We start from the raw sequence: 21,949 nt of genomic DNA, 5'->3' as shown, positions 1-21,949 counted from the left end.
TTTTTTGGTTGATGATTATTGTTGATGTGAATCATCAAATAAACGAACCTAGCCACCAGTGATGTCTTCTTTAATAAACGAGGAGATTACGGCGAATAATGCAGGCGTTTTATCGTCCAGTCTCCAGTCAGTAAAAATACACAGAAATCAAGAAAATTTTCCTCAGCCAAACAGGATGTGCCTCTCTAAACATTTTTGACTTCATTTTTAAAAATATCTTATTTTCATTGGAAAAACGGTATCGACAGGATCAACGGAAATACTGAGGGAAATTAGGCAAATACACAAATTTCGTGATATAAACGACGCGTTCCGTTGGGACGAAATTTTTCAATTTTGTATATGCTATCAGACATTCGTGGACGAAATTTTTCCGCTTTTATAAGACTTTATAGTAGGTTTTAAGAAACGCCTTCGGACTGATTCAGGATCGATCAGATTCAAAATAAATAAATTTTGAAATCAAATGGAACCAAATGGATAACTACGAATAAGGTAATTTACATAGATTCGAACCCCTTCCACTTCACTAATAAATTTCCAACAGCCCAACGTTCACTATTATCATTGAATAATTTATTCAATGCTATTATGTACATATTTTAATTTCTTTGTAAATTGTTAGAGCCAATTTAAATCCACCGGCAATGCATCTCTGTTTATAATCGATTTAAATTTACCCTAAGAAATTTACACACACTACGGATTGCACCTCGGATTGTACTTACTGGTAATGGAGACGATTGTGGAATTTCGTTAATTATCATCTTCCAGTGATCCAAATGCCCCTGAAATTGGGCTCTGTCGCCTATTGAAGGTATTAGTTCTTTTACCATTTCTGGTGTTAGGAACGGTAAAGTGTCCTTTTTTACGTTTTGTTCTGAAATATAATATGATTAAATCCAATGTTTTCTGTTCTAGATGCAAAATATCAATTTGTTATGTTTGGGGTGTAATTCCTATGTCGCCAGTAGTAAATAAAACATCTTTACATTAATTACCTAAGTACCACCTATATTTCGACGAGATGTTGTCGTTTTCTACCTTTCAGTTTCTCCCTGGGATTGCAGAGGAAGACGCGTAAAAAATCTACGTGATAAAGATGTTTTATAAACATTAGGTAACAGCATTGCGTAGGTACATTTTATTCAATGGTAACGGGTAACATGGAAATAAACCCAACAACCTTTCTTAGTCAACGTTTTATGATAATGAAATACTCGTACTTACGTTTGAATACGTCGACATACTGGGGCAAACCCCACACTGATAAAAATGCTTTTTTGGCGAAAGGTAAAATTCGTCGTCAGTATCGATATTCGCAGTACCTTCGAACAAATTCACGTTCATAATGCGAAAATTGATATGAAATACATATTACGTATAAAAGAAAGACATTTTTTATCCAAAAATTACGTCTATAAACAACACAGGGTTAGACGTAACCATTTTCAACGCAAGTGGTCCAACTTCATCTGATATACCGCGTTATTAGCTTTGCACATTTGTGACGTCACACCCGTCGTCTTCCTTAAGACTAAATTTGTAGTATATGTAAGGTAGTAATTGCTCAATGCAAGCATTGTTTAATAGTGGGTACTTCACCCATAGTAACGCGTTATTCGCATTTTGTGTGGGTTGCACTGCATTGTACTATGGTTTTTTCTTCAGTGCACGAAAGTGCATTCATCATTCTCGTAATTTGATTCAAGACCGAAAATAATGTATAAATTGTTATACTGATAAATCATAAATTACTATTACTGTTACATCAAATTTCGCCGTCAGTAACAACCACTGTATTATCTCTGTTTCTCGTAAAGCGTAATTTGTATTATTCCTAAGATAGTACAACCATGACTCAGGTGGATCATTTCTGGTAATGCGAAATTCGCTTTCTTGGTTATCTGAGTGTGTCTTACAGTGTTGTTTCCTGCAGTCGATTAAAGGTATTTCACCATTATGGTACTGCGGAATAGAGATGCGAAAGTATCTTACGTCCAATTTCGCCTTCAGTACGCCAACAAATATAAGATCATTTAAACATTTTTAGTTTTCAGCAGAAGGAAAATAACCGTGTTACAATCGTATATTGAAAGGTCATACGATTATAATACATCTTTTCATCTGATGAAGTGTCATTTTTCGCGTTTGTGCGTTCAAAAACGCTCCACTGTACCTTCGCGTTTCAAAATTGCGCCAATATCATAGCATAGTCGTCTTTACTCTGTATTCAGTCGGTCAAGTGAGTGTTAAAAGAGGGTAAAAAACAACTGTGTGTATGGATCAACTTGTGACAAACCTCCTTACAAATTGGGGGTTCTTCCAATATATTGATGTGTTTGCAGGTAAGTTTCATTTGAATTGTAATTAGTTAATAAATATTTGCATGGCACCAGTACCCATGGGCGCCTGCAAGATTCAGTTTATTTTTAAATCTGCAATGATTGCTTTGGTCTCCTATAATAGCATTAATCCAATGATGTTCTTCCTCCTGTGGGCGCCTATGGTTAACCTACGTAAAACTTGAATGATGCAATTCCTTTTTCTAGACTACCAAATAGTACAATGTATCCCGTAGTAAAGATATTTAACCTAGGTACTGCAGATATTAACCCTATTAATCTCAAGCTAATGAAATTAAAAAAATTGAATTTTTGTTTTTGGTTGTGGTTATAAATGGTCTTCTGACATTTCCTCGACACTCACTTCATCCCCTATTTATGTTACTGGCAATCGGGTTAGTCCGGTCAATTATTAAGAGAAGGCAAATTTTTTTAACGGCCCCGGAAGCTTAAGGGGGAGGAACTATTGCCACTTATGAAAGTATGTGAAAATATTTAATTATTAACATTGACCGGTCAACCACATTGCTCGTAACATATAAAGATCTTGATAACAATTAAAATTAAAATTGGAAAACAAATGTTTGGCTACATTTTTTTTTACTGACAAAATGATACGTTTTATGTTGTAAATTACTACTAATCACAAAAGAGCAATAAAATTTGTTAGAAATATTTTGTTGAATACTATAATACATACTGATATAACAGAAACAGAAGAGCTAAAATTGTTAATATAAACAAATTAAAGGGCGTGGTTCGAAAATGCACCAACGGTATTAAATGGGTTAATTGAGGGTACTGCAGTTACGTAAATAATTTTTGGAAATTATAATTACTTAGTTAAAATAAAGACTTTCTTTAGTGCATCGACGGGACACATTGTATTTGTATGCCTTCTTATTATTTTAAATATAAAGGTATACTAAATATAAAGCTGGTATTTTTGTTTCTTTAATTTATTTTGTGCAGTTCATGTGCATTATTTCATTTCTTTAACATTTTGGGCCTACATAATATGACAATAATAGTCTAATAAAGTCTATCTTATTGTTATTATTAATTAATGTTAAAACAAGTGTAAGAACAATGATTGTATACAGGGTATTTTCCGCAATTGACCTATTAGACGGTTATACAGGAAGTCGATGTCAACTTTGTTGTTCTAAATGGAAGGGTATATTTTTTATTTGACTTTTTCATTCTATAAGAGTATATTCTTCATCTAATGGTATTACATATCCCTATGCTTATTTTCAACTGTTGAGATATTCTATGTTTTCTTTAAAAATTGACGAACTTACTAGTATGAAAAAAACAATGATAGTTCCAATCTGCCACTTTAATTCCTGAAATAGTTTTCGTTTGAGTTGGTAGCATAACGGAAATACGAGTATTTCCATACTAGTGAGTTCAGGTCAATTTTTATAGAAAATATGGAATAACTAAAAAACATAAAATAGACATAGGGACATGTAATACCATTGCACGAGGAATCTTCTGAAGAATCAAAATTCAAATAGCATTCAATTCAACATAACAAAACTGGGACCGACTTCCGGTAAACAGGAAGTGGCATGTTCTACAAGACATTGTAGTTAAATAGATCGTTATCTCTTACAGACGTGTGCATTTTTTTAGGATGATTGCCTTATTATAGTCTTAAAACGTTTAATACTTCGGTGGCGCCAAACACCCTGTATCGTCCGAATTAGTTTGGTTAAAGCTAAAAAAATACACATTTAACGATTTATTCTCATTTGCTTTTTAAGAAAACCGAATTGATACCACAGCACTGACCTTACTGACAGAAGGTGATGTCGCAAATCTAGTGCCAGTACTAGGGGACAGAGTTAAACTGTTAGCTCAATTAACGTTGTGAAAAGCCGACAATGAGTGTTCAAACATAAACAGGGTTAGTAAGCCAATTTTTTTTAATCAGTCGATCCTAGGGAGCTAAAGATTGCCAATTTTATATTTTACAAATATATCAACTTATATTATGGGTACTAGATGATATGTGCAGATAAATGATATTACTGAAACTATCGCATAACTTGATATCTGACAGATATTTATTTTGTGCATATTTTCTAGTAAGTCGTGTGCTTACGAGTATATAAGTACCTACCACGCTGAATATCACCGTGGTAACTGACCGTGGTACCTACCCACCTACTGGTAAATTTAAATCTCTGGGAACTTCCATAGAGGTAAGTTTACCAGGGGGTGTAAGATGGCTCCTTAGAAAATTAATACTATTATTGGAAAACTACATTTAACTAAAATAATTTCAATACATGTATCATGTCTTTCACCGTTGTGTGAGAAATGCTCACTCGACGCTATCACACAAACTAATTTCCTACGAATGTGTAATTTTTGATCAAGGTGCATGATCTGTAGATTAGAATAAGTTAATGCATGTCGTTTTGTTTGTAGCTCTCCACTGAGAAGATTAGTATTGAGGGATCAGGTACGGATCCAGGCAGCCCCCAATCCTTCCTCACAAATATTTCGAGCTTTATTCGAGATAACTTTGTGGAATCTCCACTCCAACAAGCTGCAGCAGGTTCACTTGAGGAACAGAATTTGCTGTCGCCTCAACACGAGATTCCACCAACACATCCCACACCCCCAACACCTATCTTGGAACAAGATGATGCGGCACATGTAAGTTTTATTTCGTATGTATTGCAATTAGTCAAGTATACTTAGATAAGTCAGAAGCAGATTATGGGATTATGGTTTTACTATTTTATTTCAATTTTGTTGTAACGCTGATTTAATTAATTGTTGTCTTTTTGCTGTATGGCCTCGTTACCTGCAATACACTTATTTTATTTCTTCATTCAGGTAAGGAATGTTCTGCTAAGCAGTCTGCAGGGCCGTATTATATTAAGCAGCGAGGCTGCCAAAACTGGCCTTCTCCATCAACGACAAAGAAAGGAGATTGTAAAATTATTAATTAATCACAAATTTGAGCGCAATCCCCAAGTTCATATTACATTCGCACGGTTCCAAACCCTCGCCAGAGGCATTGCACAGCTTTTTAACTGTGAATCACCAGTGCTGTACTATACAGCATACATTTCTGCCCAACAAGGAAAGCCCAAGAGAAACCCATCCGGCAGTCTGTATAATTATTACTTGAGACAGAGACGTAACCTTATTAGCAAGCAGGCAGTAGAACCCTTTCGGAAGCGGAAAGGCACCTCTAGCTCCACAACCTCAGAGAACTCGGGAACAGAGAATAGGAAGGAAGCTCCCATTGATTTATCCACCCTTGGTGCGGGTAAGAATCTTGATACATATATACAGGGTTAGGCAGAGTGAGAGAGATGTTTTTGAGATATTTATTTATTTATATATTTATTTTCGACTTTACTTCAAAATTTATTAGATTTATTCATTACTGGTACACTTCTATGTGAGTATGTGAAAATAATCGATTTTTATGGAAGGTAGTGAAATCGTCCATAGTGAAGCATGGCAGGTGAAACTCTGTGAATTTCTCGTTGTATAGTTTCAACAAAAGATTCAGAGACGTCACTTGATAGCTTTTTTAACAGCTGACTATTTTTGTGTATACTCAAATGTCAAATTGTACCTCATACCAGTAATAAATAAAATTAAAAATTTTTTAAATGAAGTCGAAAATAAGTGTATTGGCAGTCTGTTCAAAAACGTCACATCACTGTGCCATACCCACTAGATACCTACACATCAAACGAATCGTATAATGTGAATATTTTTCTGATTGTTTTAGGCGAGAGTGAAAGGGTAGAAGAGTCAATACTTTTCTGCCAAACCGCAGTGGAAGGCGCAACACCTTGGGAGGAAGTGGAACGCCATTGGGGTTGCACAACTAGGGCCCGGCTGGCGAATCTATATCATAATCCTGGGAATCTTCATGATTATATTGAAGAGTTTCCCATACTTAAGGGACCCAGCGGATATCGACTCTTAGCGTTAGATTATCAACGGATTTTTCCCGACAAAGACGAAGCCTTGCTCCGTGAATCACTGGAGAGTGTAAGCACAAAGATTCTTCAGAAGGCCGCCACGAAATGTACCACTACGAAGGACGAATTCCTTAAAGAGAACATTCAGACCTGCCTATCAAGTGTTGACGGTACGTTTAGCAATATTAGTTCAATTTAAATATAAAATAAATATTGCTATTACTATTATTTATTTTCTATTGTTTCAGAGGTGAATATCGAGAGTAAACTAAACACCAGCCTTCTCCTCCTGCCGTACATCTTTAATACGGGGACAACAACCAAGAAGAAGGGGATAAAAGTGAGCAGGGCCGAAGTGAGGGCCAATTTCATTCTTCACGTCTCGAACATCGCAGACCTCGACGCTACGCTTGAAGATAAGCGACGTCAACTAGAGTCCTGGAATTTAACTTTTCAACCACTGGTTGTCGTAGTAGGCGAGTCACTCTCATCACTAGTTGAGTGCCTTGTAATAGTGGAACGGGTACGGTACAAATTTGATTCCCTAATTTCAGCTGTTGATAATACATTTAAAATTATACATGCCACTGCTGCAGAATATCCCCTTTAGCTTATGACGTTTGGCTTTTTATTCAAAAAGGCTTTTATCGCATATCGACTTCATACGATAGACCAACTGCAGCAGTGAAAACTTTATTTGTTGATCTCGGCTTGAAGGAAAGATGTTAACTTGTCATTCTTGCAAGAAACGATTCCCCTTGGTGAAGGACCTTCTCCTTCACATAAGGAAAAATTGTTTCACTCATTTTCGTAAATGGCTGGCATACAAATGTGGTGAATCTGGCTGCTTCAGGCAGTTCACATCTTTGGATGCCTTCCGTCGTCACTTGAAATCAAAGCATGAGAATGTTACTGCAGATATAAATGTAGAAATAAATTCAAATCATAGATCAACTCCACAGCCAGGACCTTCTTCTGCTGGTGATAATGTTAATTACGATAATGTCAATGACGGAGTTCTAGAGCCCCTCAGATTTAATATTGTAGCTTATGAACATTCCATGAGAAATGTGGATCTGTCGGAGCAACTCCTTGCAATTACTTCTCAGTTCCTTGCGTCATTGTATAGTAACCCTGCCATTCCTCGTTCCACTGTGCAGGTTGTTGTGAACGGTATGCAATCATTTCACCAACAACTTTCTGAAAATCTTCAAGTCAAATTCCTTTCTTTGGTGAAAGAAGGAAACACTTTTGATGAAGTCCAGTCAGCTTTGAAGGAGACTTTAATTTTACTTGATGAGTGCTTGGAACCCCTACGGTCAGAATATAAAAGGTTTCAGCTCTTCGCATCTTTAGGAACTTACATTTCACCAATGGAAGTAGTACTGGGCTATCGTAGAGAAACACTAATGAAACACAATAGGTTAATTATAACTCCTCGGACATGCACAATGGAGTTGATTCCCTTGAGAAATGTATTGCTTAAGTTTTTTTCTATTGGTACTGTTTTGAAAGAGACTGTCGAATACCTAAAAGAGTTAGGTGGAGGGGCAACATGGGGTGGAGAGAAGAACGAGGAAAGAAGATACGACACCCAAGAGCCGAACCAATGCCTGGAAAATGTTATGCATGGCTCTGCTTGGCTGAACCTATATAAATCACCTTTTTTAAGTAATGATCCACTGACTGTTGTTCTGCCGCTCGTTATTTTCTACGACGATTTTGAAATATCCAATGTACTAGGGAGCCATGCGGGCATTCATAAATTAGGGGGTCTATATGTTTCTATACCTGCACTTCCTCCACATATCGTTTCTCAGCTAAACCACACTTTTATGTTATCTCTATGTCATTCTTCCGACAAGACCCAATTTAAAAACAAAAAAGTGTTCCAACCAGCCATTGATGAACTTAATTATTTGCACACTACAGGTATTACCATTACCACAGAATTTTTCACGGGGGTCATAAAGTTTAAGGTAGTCTGCTTAACTGGCGATAATTTAGGACTTAACTCTATACTTGGTTTCACTGAAAGCTTCGTCGCTAATCACTATTGTAGGATTTGCAATGCTCCAAAAAAATGCATGCAAAGTATGACTATCCAAAACAATGAACTGATGAGGGACATGAATTCATACCTTCAGCAGCTTGAGATGAAGGATGTATCCAAAACTGGCATAAAGGAATCATGTTGTTGGCTTGAGCTAAATGGTTTCGATCCCTTTGAACATACTGCGGTTGATGTTATGCACGATATTCTTGAAGGAACTGCTCGATATGTTATGACTTTTGTTATAAATAATTTAATTTCGAGATCTATGCCTCATTATAACACCCTTATAAGCAAATTAGTTTCTTTCGATTACGGTCCGGATTCAGGGTCAAAGCCTACTTCTTGTATAATTTTGGAAGCTGCTAACTCCGTGAGGATTAAAACCTCGGCAATTGAAATGTTAACCTTGATGAGGTACTTTGGCCTTATTGCCGGTTATTATGTTCCTGTCGGTGATGAAACTTGGGAGTTATATCTTGCTTTGAGAAAAATATTGGAGAGACTGCTTAATCACAGGGTATATAGTGATACGGTGGAACAGTTAAAATATTTGATTCGAGATTTCAACGCATTGTATCGCCAGGTTTCTGGTGAAACACTGAAGCCCAAATTCCATTTTCTAACTCATTATCCTGACATGCTCCTAAAATTTGGACCATTGCGTCATGTCTGGACAATGAGATTCGAAGCAAAGCACAGGGTTTCCAAAATGGCAGCAAGGGTAGTGATGTTTAATTTCATGAAATTTATCTTTTTGTAACTTACCACGTAATTTATGACGTAACTTACAGTTTTGTCTGTAATTTATGAAATTTATGAAATATACGAGTTTTGGAAGATATTTTATTGTGTAGTGTGGATGTTTGATACTTTGCTGGAAAAGACTCATGGGTAATACGTTTAGAAGTAGGTATATTGTAAATCAACATAAGAAAAACTAAAAACTTAAACTCCTAACCCAAAGTAACATTGTATAATAGACATAAACTTATGCTATAGCACGAAACAAATGAACTACTTATCAAACTAATAAAAAAGAAATTCACAGTCTTCTTTAATTAACTAAAATGGTTGAATCACTTGTACTTGTACTTTACGCTACTTTCTGCGTGTTATCGGTATTGTTTCTTTGTAAAACGACTTACAGCTTATTGACTGAAGATCAGATTCGAGTAGGGATTCTTGGGGATCAGGATCATATACGGACTCATCTGCATTATGTATACTGCAGTTCTGAAAGTAAAATAATATAATATATCGGAAAATGTACTTGTTCACTTATATTACCAGTACTTCTAATGAATCATCTTTACTGTCGGAACCAGCAATATGACTTGCACTAAGTAGACAAGTAGTATCGCGTTTGCGTTTCTGTCCTTTGGTTTGGGGAGTTTCATCAATATGCTCCTCTTCTGCATCAGACGGGGTATCATTGTAACTAAAGTCATCGTCAGAGTTTCCATTTCCTTCTATATCCGACGTCCACGAAATATTCTATACAGAAAATAAATTGTAATAGGACATACAGGTGCTGTACTGTACCTATGTAACTTACAGAGTCAGAATCAGAACTCTCTGAACAAACTTGATTGGTTGAGAATGATTTTCGTGAGTACTTTTCTTTGGAACTGCTAGTAGGTGGTGCTTCAGGGTTATTAATATTTGATTGCTGATGCTGGAAGTTTCTGTCATCCTGAACCGTCGTAGGTTCTTGAGAACTAAACAATTTACTGTTGTGCTGAATATAATTTAGTTTTATAGCTCTTTTGCTTGTTAACCTATTTCTTCTGTTTGTGTGAATTAAACTTTGAGTGCTAAAGCTTCTTTCGGTGGCAGCTGATGTACATGGCATTGTGAGAATCCGTACAGCTAATTTTGAAAGTGAGAGATCTCCACAATAACCTTTCCACCAAGTTATTGCATCAACCGTAGGTAGTACTTCCCACAAAAAATTCTCTGCAAAGAAATGGAGTTTGCCCATGTAGTGACCTAATTCTGCTATTGCAGTTGGCAACATCATGTCTTTTGCCAAACCATTAATAAACTTCATAGCACGCATTTTTTGTTCACTTGACAAGTATGAGCCAACAGAGTGAGGATTTAACAGATCAGCAGCCATGTGGACAGGTTGCATTGCATACTGCTGCCTTTCTGAAAATTTTTGTAATATGTTATTCCTCTCCGTTTCTTGTAATTTTAGCAGTTGTAAATTAGAATCAAATTCTAAATTTATTGCATTGAAGGATTTGCACACTAAATGAATAGAAGGACTATCACCTTCCAGAAGTGTTATACTTTGTGTTATGGGCTTTAAAAGGTTTATTACACCTCCACACTGACCCAAAAATCCTCACTTAGGATAACGGGTTTTATAGTATGAACAACTTTTTGTGTGTCTTCTGTTATACTAAGTCTTTGCAAGGCAAATTTGCACTTAACGAGATCTTCCATTGATTTAACATGTGAACCCCACCTTGTTTTGACAGGCATACTTAACGAAGTTGTAAGTTTCATGTCCTTTTTTATTTCTTCTAGTTTTGCTCGCAATATCTGACTGGACATTATGGTCTTAACAATATTCTTAACAGACACAATGATCTGCTCAACAGATTCTACTCGCAATATATCTGAGCACATCAAATGAAGAGTGTGTGCCATACAACCATATGACACAATATGGGGATATTTCTCTTGTATGTTACGTGCTGCTTTACGCATATTAGCGGCATTGTCGGCAACTATTGCGCTAAATTTATGTGACCCATATTTCTCGATTATCTCTAACATGATACCTTCTAAATAGGTAGCAGTATGACTTGCAGTGCCACTTAAAACAGACTTGACAAATAAAGGGCGCGGGGTTGTGATGATAACGTTAATGACACTTTCGTTTCTTAAATTTGACCACCCATCACACTGAAGGGCCAAATTTTCTGAAATGTTCAAAGTTTCCTCCACATGAATTTGTACTCTCTCAAATTCTTCGTCAAGTAGACGATGTGATAACAGATATCGCCCAGGTAACGTAAAGGAGGGTCTCAGTCTTTTAAAGAATAGTTTCCAGTTTCTGTTTTCTGTAATTGATAGTGGTGTATTACTAGTAAACACTGCCTTTGCAAATAAGGCTGTCAGTTGTTGATGTTCTTCTACTTTCATTACGTCTACAAAACTTTCTACCATGGATCTTTGTTTGTTAGAAATGTAATTTGATTTTTTAACGGGTGTAACGGCAGATAAAGTGCGTACTGTATTTTTTTCAACATTACTCTCATGACGACTACAACTAGTAGTACTAGTACTAGTACTAGGACTAGACGTACGCGATGAAGCTGTCATTTTAGAGCGAATACTGGTGGGGGCTTTCATGCAATTTCCAATAGGATTTTCATCCTAGTGGAATTTTTTGAATATTTTTCTTTGCAAAATTTGCATTGAACACATGTTGTTTTTTTATTACTATCTATACATTCTTCAAAATACATCCACACTGAAGACCTTGGTTTAACCATAATGCTGGAAAAATATTCGAGATTCAGCCCTGTAATGTATCAGAATTCAGAAACGTTAAATTTAACGTGCAGGTTATTTGTAGAAAACGTTATTTTGCCTATACTAAACAATGCAAAATAACGTTTTTTGACAGATAACCTGCACGTTAAATTTGACGTTTCTGATACATCATTGTATTTATTTATCATAAAAAACGTGATATATTATATCATACACATATCTGGTAGAAACGCAATTTATTTTTCTTAAAAATTTACCGCATTGACATAGTAGAATAAATATAATCATATGATTTCACAGATAGTTAACGTCGGGTTAAGTCTGTCTACCTACTTGTTAAATAGGTACTTCTACGTTCTACCAGATTTATGTGATCTTAATTTAGTGACAACATTAATAATTTAATTTAGATACCTTGTTCGTTGAATCCAATAGATTAGGTATATTATTTTACTGATTCGTCAACACAACACACAAGAGACGCATAGGCATAGGTACGCAAAACTAAAGTCAGCACAATTACACAAGGCGACACGCGGTAAGCCGTAAGCACAATGCAACATAATTCCAATAAAAGCAATGGGAGGGGTAAAATGAAACTCGTTAACCTTGATGAAATTTCACGTAAGTTACCGTAATTTATGTAATTTATGAAACTTAATAAATTTCATAAATTTCAAAGATTTCAGTAATTTATAGGGTTTCTGAAATTTCCCTGTAATTTTACCGTCATTTTTGTAAGTTACAAAGTGTAAAATTTCCATCAACATCACTAAGCAAGGGCTTCATGTAACAGGAGAAATGTTTGCAAAACTCTGGCAATGAAAAATCAACTTATTCTCAATGAGTTGTTTCTAAAGAAATCCTTGCCTGCAAAGTTGCAGTTTGGTAAGAAAGTCCGCCTGGAAAATGAGCATAGTTATAGAGCAAATCCAGAAGTGAACTTTACGCATTCGGTTTCCTGGGTAAAAATGTGTGGTGTTTTATGGAAACCCTGTGGAATCATTACTGTTGACATATCTGAGGAGGCCCTTCAACCAGTCTTTGCAATCATTGACAAAATTCTGCTAACTGAAAACTCTAAAGTATATTTCTCATGCTTTCTTTATGAGACAATTACCTTTGACGACCATTACTACGCATTTGAAGTGAGTCGAACTGAAAAATATACGTATTTGCCCCTCGAAGATTTGCTTGCTCCTTACCCAAACACAATTACTGTTTCTAGGGACTGCAAACTTTTTATAACCCTAAGATGGGGAATCGATTAGCGTTACCGTCTGTAAATGTTTCTCCTAATTTTTAACTAATAATACCATAATCCTAAGTATTATCACCTGTTTATTGGGGGTTCCTTAACAATATACACGTACAGTTTTATCATATCAGTCACAATTTCACACAAGTCAGTTTTTTTTATATATTATAAAGCGGTGACAATGCAAACATTTTACCTTTCTATTTTTAACTAGTTTATCTACTATTGTTTATCGGCTTCAACAAAAAGCTAATTAACCATTATCATAGATTTTTATTTTGTAATTTAATTAAAATTGCACAAAGGTGAATGTCCAGAAGCCAATTTAGAAAATATATTAATTTACTAATTCTAATCTATTTATCTTATTATTATATAATATAAACCTTTCTGTAGTTCCGAAGTTCATTAACAATTTAGTAATAAACGTATTTCTCTCAATAGTTCAAAATGTCAAAAAGGTAATGCTACAATAATAAATGTTTACTACTTTTGAGTTATACATAATCATATAGTATATCTAGATATATAGATGATATTAAATATTAACATACATATAATGTAAAGTATCCAATAAATAACCCTTTGAAAATGTTTTTGTTTTTATGTTTGTTTCGCATGGTTTCCGCTCTTTTCTTATACTGCGTATTGAGTCCTTTGCAGTTTGGTCACAAATGCCTGGCTCGAGACTTACTGCTATCAGATTTCAGGATTCCAAAGCTATCGTATTCCTTTATAAAACAAAACCACATCATGAAACATATGTACCTAGGTACATCTTTTGTTTTATATAGTAGCATGAGAGCTATAGCATCCTTGAATCTGGTCGCGGGAATAATCGTGAGCTAGTCAAGTAACCGTAAGTGCAAAAGACACAATACGAAGTATGAGGAAAGGTTCTATTCACTGTATGGTACGACGAATAGAGCGTTCAGAATCAGGTCATGTAGCATTCCGGAAAAATTGAATATAACAATAAGTAAGGTGAGATGAACAGTACAGAAGTCGAAAGTTAGGAAAACAACCGCTGAACACACAGTACCAGGAAAACGCAGTCTGAGCTATCTGCGACAAAAAAACGGTTTTCATGGTTTAAATTGTTGTGAAGGTAAGGCGTAAAACGACTCACTAATTGCACTTTATGTCGTTTATGGATTTTAGACCGCCCGAGAATAGGTGTATATCACCGTACCAAGAGGTGCGAGATGAATGATGGCCGGTTTTTAAGTAGTCGTAGGGCGTTATTGTAAGGTAATGACGACTCCAATCGCGTACAATTTTTATCAGTGCACGTATGCAAATACGCCACCACATCTTCATCTGCCATTTCCGATATCGCACTAACTTTCAAAAACACTAAAAATAACTGTTATGGCCACACTTCAGAAACGTTCGCAAATCGCAGTAACTAATGGCTGGTAAGCATAAGAACGCCAGAAACTACAGTACCTACTGCACGAACTGCGAAGGGCGAACAATGGAAATTCAACATCCTTAACAAAAAGTTGGATATTATTACACTGACGCTAATGCTTATAACAAATCACACGTAGGAAAAATACAGTAAAAATTGTACAGTACTCACTTTGTTTGTAATAGTAAACGAATGCTTTATTTTTTCTGTGCAGCAGTACTTTTGCTTCCATCAACACTTTGATTATGTGGGAGTAGCAAACTTAATGTTATGAATGCAGTATCAAATTATAACTTAATACCTTTGTAATAATAATTAATCGTGTGATAATAAATTCATACCATTCGGTAATAACAACTAAATGTATTTTACCGTAATGGGGGTGCGTTCAATACTTCTTGGTATACAACCAACACAATTTGTTTTTGTAAAGATAAAGAAAATTTTGCATCTATAGCAGAATACAAAATTACCGAAATTCTGGTAATATTATTTCTTTCAGTGAACATAGCTGCTGGAGACCAACGAGAAGTGAAATTCAAGAGAGCTTTTTCATAAACGTTAATGTAAGTCACCTATATTTATTCATATTTGAATTATAAATATAATTTTATTATAGGATATTGGTGACTTGGACCAACTGATCGAGAAACGGAAACAGAAGTTAACCGAATATGAATTTCCGCTTCAACCTTTTGGTGCGGTCGTAGGAAATAAGGATTCTGAAGTCTATGTGTACTTAAATGGTATGAGGTATTTGGTCAAATCGGCAATTAGAACCTTAGAATTGCTTTATAAAACAATACATGCATTAAACCTAGAGTATCCCGTGGAATCCAAGCATGTATGGTTATTTGTACAGGAAGTGGTTTTCAAAACTGTAACAACAAGTAAGCATAGCAGTACCTCTTGTGTCATAGCTGACATAACCAATCACGATAAAGTATAATATTTAAACAAATATGCCTACTTGTTTTATGTGCCATATCTCATATAGAAGTTGTAAAATTCTCAGTAGCCATTTCAAAACCGCCTATAATTTAAACAAAGATGATAAATATTATTGTGCCGAGTTAAACTGTTTAAGAAACTTCCTCTCCCTTAATTCATTTCAAAAACATTTAAAAGAACATTTGACACAATCTACACCAAAAAATACAAAAAAAACCAGTATTTTGTACAAACCGCACATGAAACAGAACCATGTATTGGAAGGGAATCGGAAATATGTAATTTGAATGATGTTCAAACACACACCACAATTCATCCTCACGTTAATAGTGATTTAATATCAAATAGTGATCCGAATGCATTACAAACTTTACCTAACTTATTTACAGAAACATCAAATCAAAATGTTTCGTCCCTTATCTATAAATTTTATAGCGATAGCACATTAAATCGTAAAAATGTTCAGTGTCATAGATTCTATTGGTAATCTCTTTTCAGAACCACTTGATCTGTTTAAAAAGTATTTGGTGTCTTTGACAAATAAATACAATATTGCTTATAATGACCAAGAGACCACTACTGGCTTTATTTATCAGCTTCAAAATATGTTTGAGGGGCTAGAAAGTGAATACCTTCGATTAAAATGTCTCCAGAAATCAAAAAATTATATACCTCCAGAAGAGTATCTTGTTGGGCAAAGTTTAGACAAAATTAAAGATGGTGCAGGTTTACCTCAAAATTATTCTTATCAGTTCATACCATTGAGTAAAGTATTAAAAAAATTCATTGAGTTACCTGGCGTATTCTGTGAGATACTAAGTTACATAGAAGAATTAAAAGAAGAATCAAATGTAGACACGTCAAACATTATGCAAACACAGTTTTGGAAATCTAAAATTAAAAAATTTCAGGTCAAAGATATTGTATTACCGTTATTTATATATTACGATGACTATGAGACTGGGAACCCAAGGGTTCCCACGGTGGTATCCACAAGCTTGGGGCAGTGTACAGTTCCATTCCCTGTATTCCATTTAAATACCAATCTCGATTAGAAAATATATTTCTTACTTTATTGTTTCATAGTTCCGAATTTTGGCAGCACGATAATGTTTTCAAAATTAATTGAATCACATGGCATAAATGTTCATCAAGTGGTTTTACTAAAACCTGAAACAATTAAAAGAAGTATGGGGAAGGTTTAGTGTCTTTATAAATCCACTTAGTCAATTTCACCCCGTTTTGAGTCGTTATAAGATGGATAGCTACCAATAAATGTTCATATTGAAAATAAAAGTTTCAAAGTTTATTTTGTATTAACATTGTTGTTGGGTGATAACTTAGGCCTTAACAAAATGTTAGGATTTACAGAAAGTTTTAGGGCTACCCATTATTGTCGATTTTGTCGTTGTTCACGGCTTGAAATTGAGCATCAACTAGTGGAGGTAAAGAGGATGATTTGAACTTACGCTAACTATGAAGAAGATGTCCAACTAAACAATCTTAAATTGACTGGGATTAAAGAACAGTACGTTTGGAATAATATACAAAGCTTTCATGTGTGTGAGAATTATTCCGTGGTCATAGCTTATGACATTTTTGAAGGCGTGGCCCTTTTTGATATTACAGAAATTCTTTATCAGTTTGTTATAGTAGATAAGTTATTCACCATTGAAACCTTAACTTCAAAAATTAAGTACTTTGATTATGGGAAGGAAAACATAAATAAACCACCTGGAATTTCTATCGAACATTTAAAGAGCAAAAGTATACGTATGTCATGTTCTGAAATGAAAACATTTATTTTGTGTGCGGGCATGATGCTCGGAAATTTAATTCCAATGGGAAATAAATATTGGAAATTATACATTTTATTGAGACAAATTTTACAAATTGTATTATCAAGTAGTATCGACAGTACTGTTGTAGAACATAAATTATCAAATCTTATTTCCAAACATCATGCTTTGTATCAAAAACTATCTTCCCCGCCATTAAAACCTGGGCATATATATATATATATATATATATATATAATATATATATATATATATATATATATATATATGTCATCTTTAAAATATGAATCTTAAGCATAAGCAATCAAAATCGTTTGCTAATGTCGTTACATGTAGCAAAAATTTAACTTATACTCTTGCCGTTAAGTATCAATTAAAAGTTGCCGAAAGGTTTAATAGTCAGATTGGTCTTTTGGATGTTTTAACGATTGACAAAAACAAAGTTCCCATTGATGTACGAGTATATAGAGACATACCAAATTTCAAGAATATAATTTCTGTTTCCGATATAATTGAAACCTTCATCGACTGTTCAGTTTTTTCTACTCAAAAAATGTCACATGGAAATACAATATTCCGGAAAAATAGTGTGTTTGTACTAAATACCGATTTATGTATGTTATTTGGATTAATACTTTATTTATTTTGGTGAATGCACGTAATGAAGTTTGTTTCATTTATAAAGAATTTCATACAGATTCCTTTAATTTGCATTACTTTAGTTATAAATTAATAGAAAAAAACACAGATGTGTCTTTGATAGTCAAGTTCGTTTCATATCACACACTAACGTAAATATTATCAGACGAATGAAAAGTATTTAACACTGTTTTATAATTAAATCATATAGGTAGGTACACTTTCTCAAAATATGAGATATGGCTCACCAGTTAAATATGTATTATATTTGTTCCAATATGCATATACCTAGTGTAAGAACATTATACTTTAATTTTTATGTGAATTTCCTTTTATAATATGTCTTTTCGTTTTTTTATAAGATTGTGTACTGTTTATGTATTTTTTTAAATAGATCGTTATTCTAAATTTTGCAATGTGTTTGTACGTATAGGTACATATATACGAGGTGTGTTCAAAAACTATCGCGAATTTTGTGTATTTTCAAAAATTATTATTAGGGGAAGAAATATTTGGTTCCAACCCCAAAATTTCGTCCATTTGTTTAAAAAATAAAAAGCGTGTTGATTTTCAAGTCCTTATAATTTTTATACGTTTTAACAAGATTGAGCCACTTTTTTTTACAAACTTCTGCAGAATATTCAATTTGTTGACTTAACAAATCGTGGCTGATGTCCCAGTCCCACACAAGCTTGCGGTTCTTGACGTGGTGCAAATGATCTTTATAAACTTCAACACTTGCTATAAGAGCACGTGTTTCCTCGTAGGTCCAGGTTCGTCTTTTTGCATTATTTACGGCACCTACAGTTGCATCATCATGTTCTGGGATCGACTGAAAATATATATGGTGGATTACCTGCTGCATAGGGACCTAATAACCTCATTTTGTGAAGTGCTACCGCTATTAGTAGTGTTGCTGTCTGGTCCAAAAACTTCGTAAACCACATGCTGTGGGATGTACATTAATTACTCATCTACTCAAATGATTTTGATGTAAAAATAATAAAAATTAACGATGACTAACCTTCAATGCGTTGCATTAAGGTATCGGTTTTATTTCTTCTGTACATACATATTATTAATATCTTACACAACGTTAGAAGAATGGCTTGATACGTTAATTTCTGCCATATTTACAAAACCACTAAACATTCACACATAAACAAAGATTTTAACCTCAAAGGTAAAATTCCAAACTAGCTCAATTTAAACCAAAATAAACAGCAAGCTTAGTTGAATCTCACTTCAGTCTTAGTTTGTCTCACTTGTCCGAAATAAAAAAAAATAACTTTTCTCAGTTCACAGCTGAAATTCTCACTTAACTTTGATAAAACGAATGCTATTGTATTTATTGGCCGCTGTCCTCCATAAATCCATACATATAATAAAACTGCGAGTCTTGCTCCGATGGCACACTGTGCGTTGTTGATCGTGATGAAGCATAGGACTGTGGTGTGGAAGGATTGCACGGGTAGTAATGGCTGAATTATAAGCAAATTACTTGGGTACGCAAATTCATGCAACGTATGCCTACACTGCCGTCCTAAGACAAGTTTATGCAAAGTTTTGAGATAATTGAGGATTTGTTAAAATTTGTAGAATGCTTTCCAAGCGTGGAAAACACGTCACCGCAAGTTTATTGATGCAGGGAGAGCATAGTTTGGGGAATTTTAAGCATTTGTACCGGTACGATCAATAAAACTATTTTTCCCAGAACATGCTCATTACTTTCATAATGGACCCTGTATCTTTCCTGAAAGATACGACTGTTTGTCTTTGTAGTCAGTTGGTTAGGATATTTTAACTTAGTAATACGGATATTACACATGTTAAATAAGCGAATATAAAAAAAAGATTATATTATGAACTGAACAAAAAAAAAACACAAACCCTGGATATTATGATTAAACTTAATATATTAAGTGTCGATATCGGCCTCAACTGCTGCCTCTACTACTACTACTACTACTACTAATTCTACTTTTTGGTAATGACAGCTCTGTTAGTTTTTTTTATTAGATTTTGTTTTCTATTTTTGTCAATTCCCCTTGGTGCTGTTTTTTTACCGGCTCTGGTATTCCTTCTTCGCACGCCTTCACGGTAAGAAAACACAATTCTGTATATGCATCTTTGAAATTGGACTTGTAAAAGAGTTTATTAGATCCTCTAACAAATTTCACCTCACAGAAATTTGATAAGTAAGGTTTTGGAGAGGTTTTCTGTATTTTAAACCTCGATGAAAAGTCTTTAATTTCCAAAAAATCCTCAATTTTCATCTCTACGCAGGTTGTTCTGCCATTGTTTGACGCTTGTACGCAATTCTTGTAGTCGTCAAAATCTAAGACCTTCTTTTTCTGTGTTAAAGATTTTTCAACCTGATGGTGGAAGGAATCCGCTGCAACGCCAACTCGGCTTCACGCCTAGCAGAATATTAACAATGATACTGTGCAATAGTATCCAACCTTCCTTAGCGCTATCACCCTACCTCACAATTCCCTCGTTGTCTGTCGCCTACCTATTATGGTGTCAGCAGCGCACCCTCCTCTAGCTCAGTGAAGATGGGTCGGGTTCCTTGTTGGCTAGAACCTAGAATACCTAACAGGAAAAACAAAATCCAAAGAAAAGTCAAAGACCGGAAATGTGGGCGCCACCAGCTTCAATTGCACACCGCTGCTGAAATCGACGTAGCTGGACCGTAGGTGTTACAAGAACGGCATCCAGCGACAACTCAGTCCTCTAAAGGAAACGCGCACGGCAACTAAGGCCAAAATAAACACACTCATTCAATGGACAACCATTTACTCACAACTCTCCCTCCCGCAAGCAAGAATCTGGGTTACACAACTAGAGATCCATATATATATATATATATATATATATATATATATATATATATATATATATATATATATATATATATATATGCAGTGATGTTGACTCCGCGTTTCAATTATTTTTTGAAACATTATTATGGTTATTCAACCTTATATGCCCGATCATATCAAAAGTTGTAACAACCAACCAAAAATCGCCAATTTGGTTCACTTCAGATCTAGCAGACGCTCGAAGCGACCTAAGACGGTATTTCTCACTCCTTAGTAACTCAAATTGCAAGTGGGCCAAAGAGCAGTACAATGTGAAGAAACGCGAGTACAGGCAAAGAATTAAACAGGCCAAACGTTTACACTACCGTACGGTCATAACAAATGCGCAGAATAAACCAAAAACTCTGTGGAGAATAGTTAATCAGGAAACTGGACGCAACCAGAAAAAAAGCAAAATTACCCTGAACCATCAAAGCAGGTTAATTACTCATCCATCACATATTGCAAATCTATTTGGGGAATACTTTTCTACGGTGGCTATGGAGTTGACGGAGCGGCACTTTGGCGAAAACTCAACATCTTCCGCCACAACAAGTGACAGGGTGAGTCAATCTATTTATTCTTATCCCATTACACAAGACGAATTAACTCGCGCGCTGGAATCACTCAAAAACACCGCGTCGGCAGGACATGATGGGATTTCAGCGAAAATCTTAAGATATATTTGGCCAAGCATTCTGCCTACCATACTCTACTTATTTAACAAGTCGCTCGCCTGTGGAGTCTTCCCCAGCTCGTTAAAAATTGCACGCGTGATAGTGATTTATAAAAAAGGTGACCCTACTCACGTTGAGAACTATCGCCCAATCTCACTGTTAAATATTTGTTCCAAATTATTTGAAAAAATTATCTACAGCCGCCTAATGACGTTCATTAATAAATATCAAATTTTACCATCATGTCAGCATGGTTTCCGGTCAGGTATGTCAACTGAAAGTGCTGCGTTTGATCTATTGTCACATCTTTATACCGAGTTGGACCGGAAGAAATTTGTTGCTTTGCTACTGTTTGATATCAGTCGGGCTTTCGATACCCTTCAACCTGACTACCTTTGTTACAAAATGGAGCAGGTTGGCATTAGAGATCCTATGCTGAAATTGCTAAAATCGTTTTTATCTGGAAGGCAA

At 35.0% G+C, this 21,949-nt stretch overlaps 3 protein-coding genes across 3 annotated transcripts; 2 read left to right on the top strand and 1 right to left on the bottom strand.

The window, feature by feature from the left end:
* Positions 1-2,217: 2,217 nt before the first annotated feature.
* On the top strand, positions 2,218-5,672 carry LOC116183030. Its single transcript, XM_031503627.1, has 3 exons — positions 2,218-2,348; positions 4,788-5,018; positions 5,202-5,672. Exons 1-3 carry the CDS (start codon positions 2,337-2,339, stop codon positions 5,670-5,672), a joined length of 714 nt encoding a protein of 237 aa, XP_031359487.1. The 5' UTR covers positions 2,218-2,336.
* Positions 5,673-7,032: 1,360 nt separating this feature from the next.
* On the top strand, positions 7,033-9,126 carry LOC116183029. The gene has a single exon (XM_031503626.1). It carries the CDS (start codon positions 7,033-7,035, stop codon positions 9,124-9,126), a length of 2,094 nt encoding a protein of 697 aa, XP_031359486.1.
* A 16-nt stretch (positions 9,127-9,142) lies between these two features.
* LOC116183028 lies at positions 9,143-11,702 on the bottom strand. The gene is made up of 4 exons (XM_031503625.1): positions 10,775-11,702; positions 9,922-10,715; positions 9,654-9,860; positions 9,143-9,599 (listed from the first exon to the last, which is right to left on the bottom strand). The coding sequence occupies exons 1-4, from the start codon at positions 11,700-11,702 to the stop codon at positions 9,465-9,467; spliced, it is 2,064 nt and encodes a 687-aa protein (XP_031359485.1). The 3' UTR covers positions 9,143-9,464.
* Between the last annotated feature and the right edge of the window lie 10,247 nt (positions 11,703-21,949).

The sequence above is a fragment of the Photinus pyralis genome, unplaced genomic scaffold (assembly GCF_008802855.1).
Source record: "Photinus pyralis isolate 1611_PpyrPB1 unplaced genomic scaffold, Ppyr1.3 Ppyr1.4_unclustered_Scaffold966, whole genome shotgun sequence".
Taxonomy (NCBI): domain Eukaryota; kingdom Metazoa; phylum Arthropoda; class Insecta; order Coleoptera; family Lampyridae; genus Photinus; species Photinus pyralis.
Note: the sequence above shows the minus strand (reverse complement) of the source record. Positions and strands in the feature narration are given on the sequence as shown.

What these genes read in the sequence shown, in the direction of transcription:
- LOC116183029 (XM_031503626.1), top strand. Translation starts at nt 7,033, where the DNA reads ATGTTAACTTGTCATTCTTGCAAGAAACGATTCCCCTTGGTGAAGGAC.
- LOC116183028 (XM_031503625.1), bottom strand. Translation starts at nt 11,702, where the DNA reads ATGACAGCTTCATCGCGTACGTCTAGTCCTAGTACTAGTACTAGTACT. An exon ending in AGAGTTCTGATTCTGACTCT is followed by an intron (nt 9,861 to 9,921) that starts GTAAGTTACATA and finishes TTTTCTGTATAG; the next exon opens with AATATTTCGTGGACGTCGGA. An exon ending in ATGATTCATTAGAAGTACTG is followed by an intron (nt 9,600 to 9,653) that starts GTAATATAAGTG and finishes TTTTACTTTCAG; the next exon opens with AACTGCAGTATACATAATGC.
- LOC116183030 (XM_031503627.1), top strand. An exon ending in AACAAGATGATGCGGCACAT is followed by an intron (nt 5,019 to 5,201) that starts GTAAGTTTTATT and finishes TTCTTCATTCAG; the next exon opens with GTAAGGAATGTTCTGCTAAG.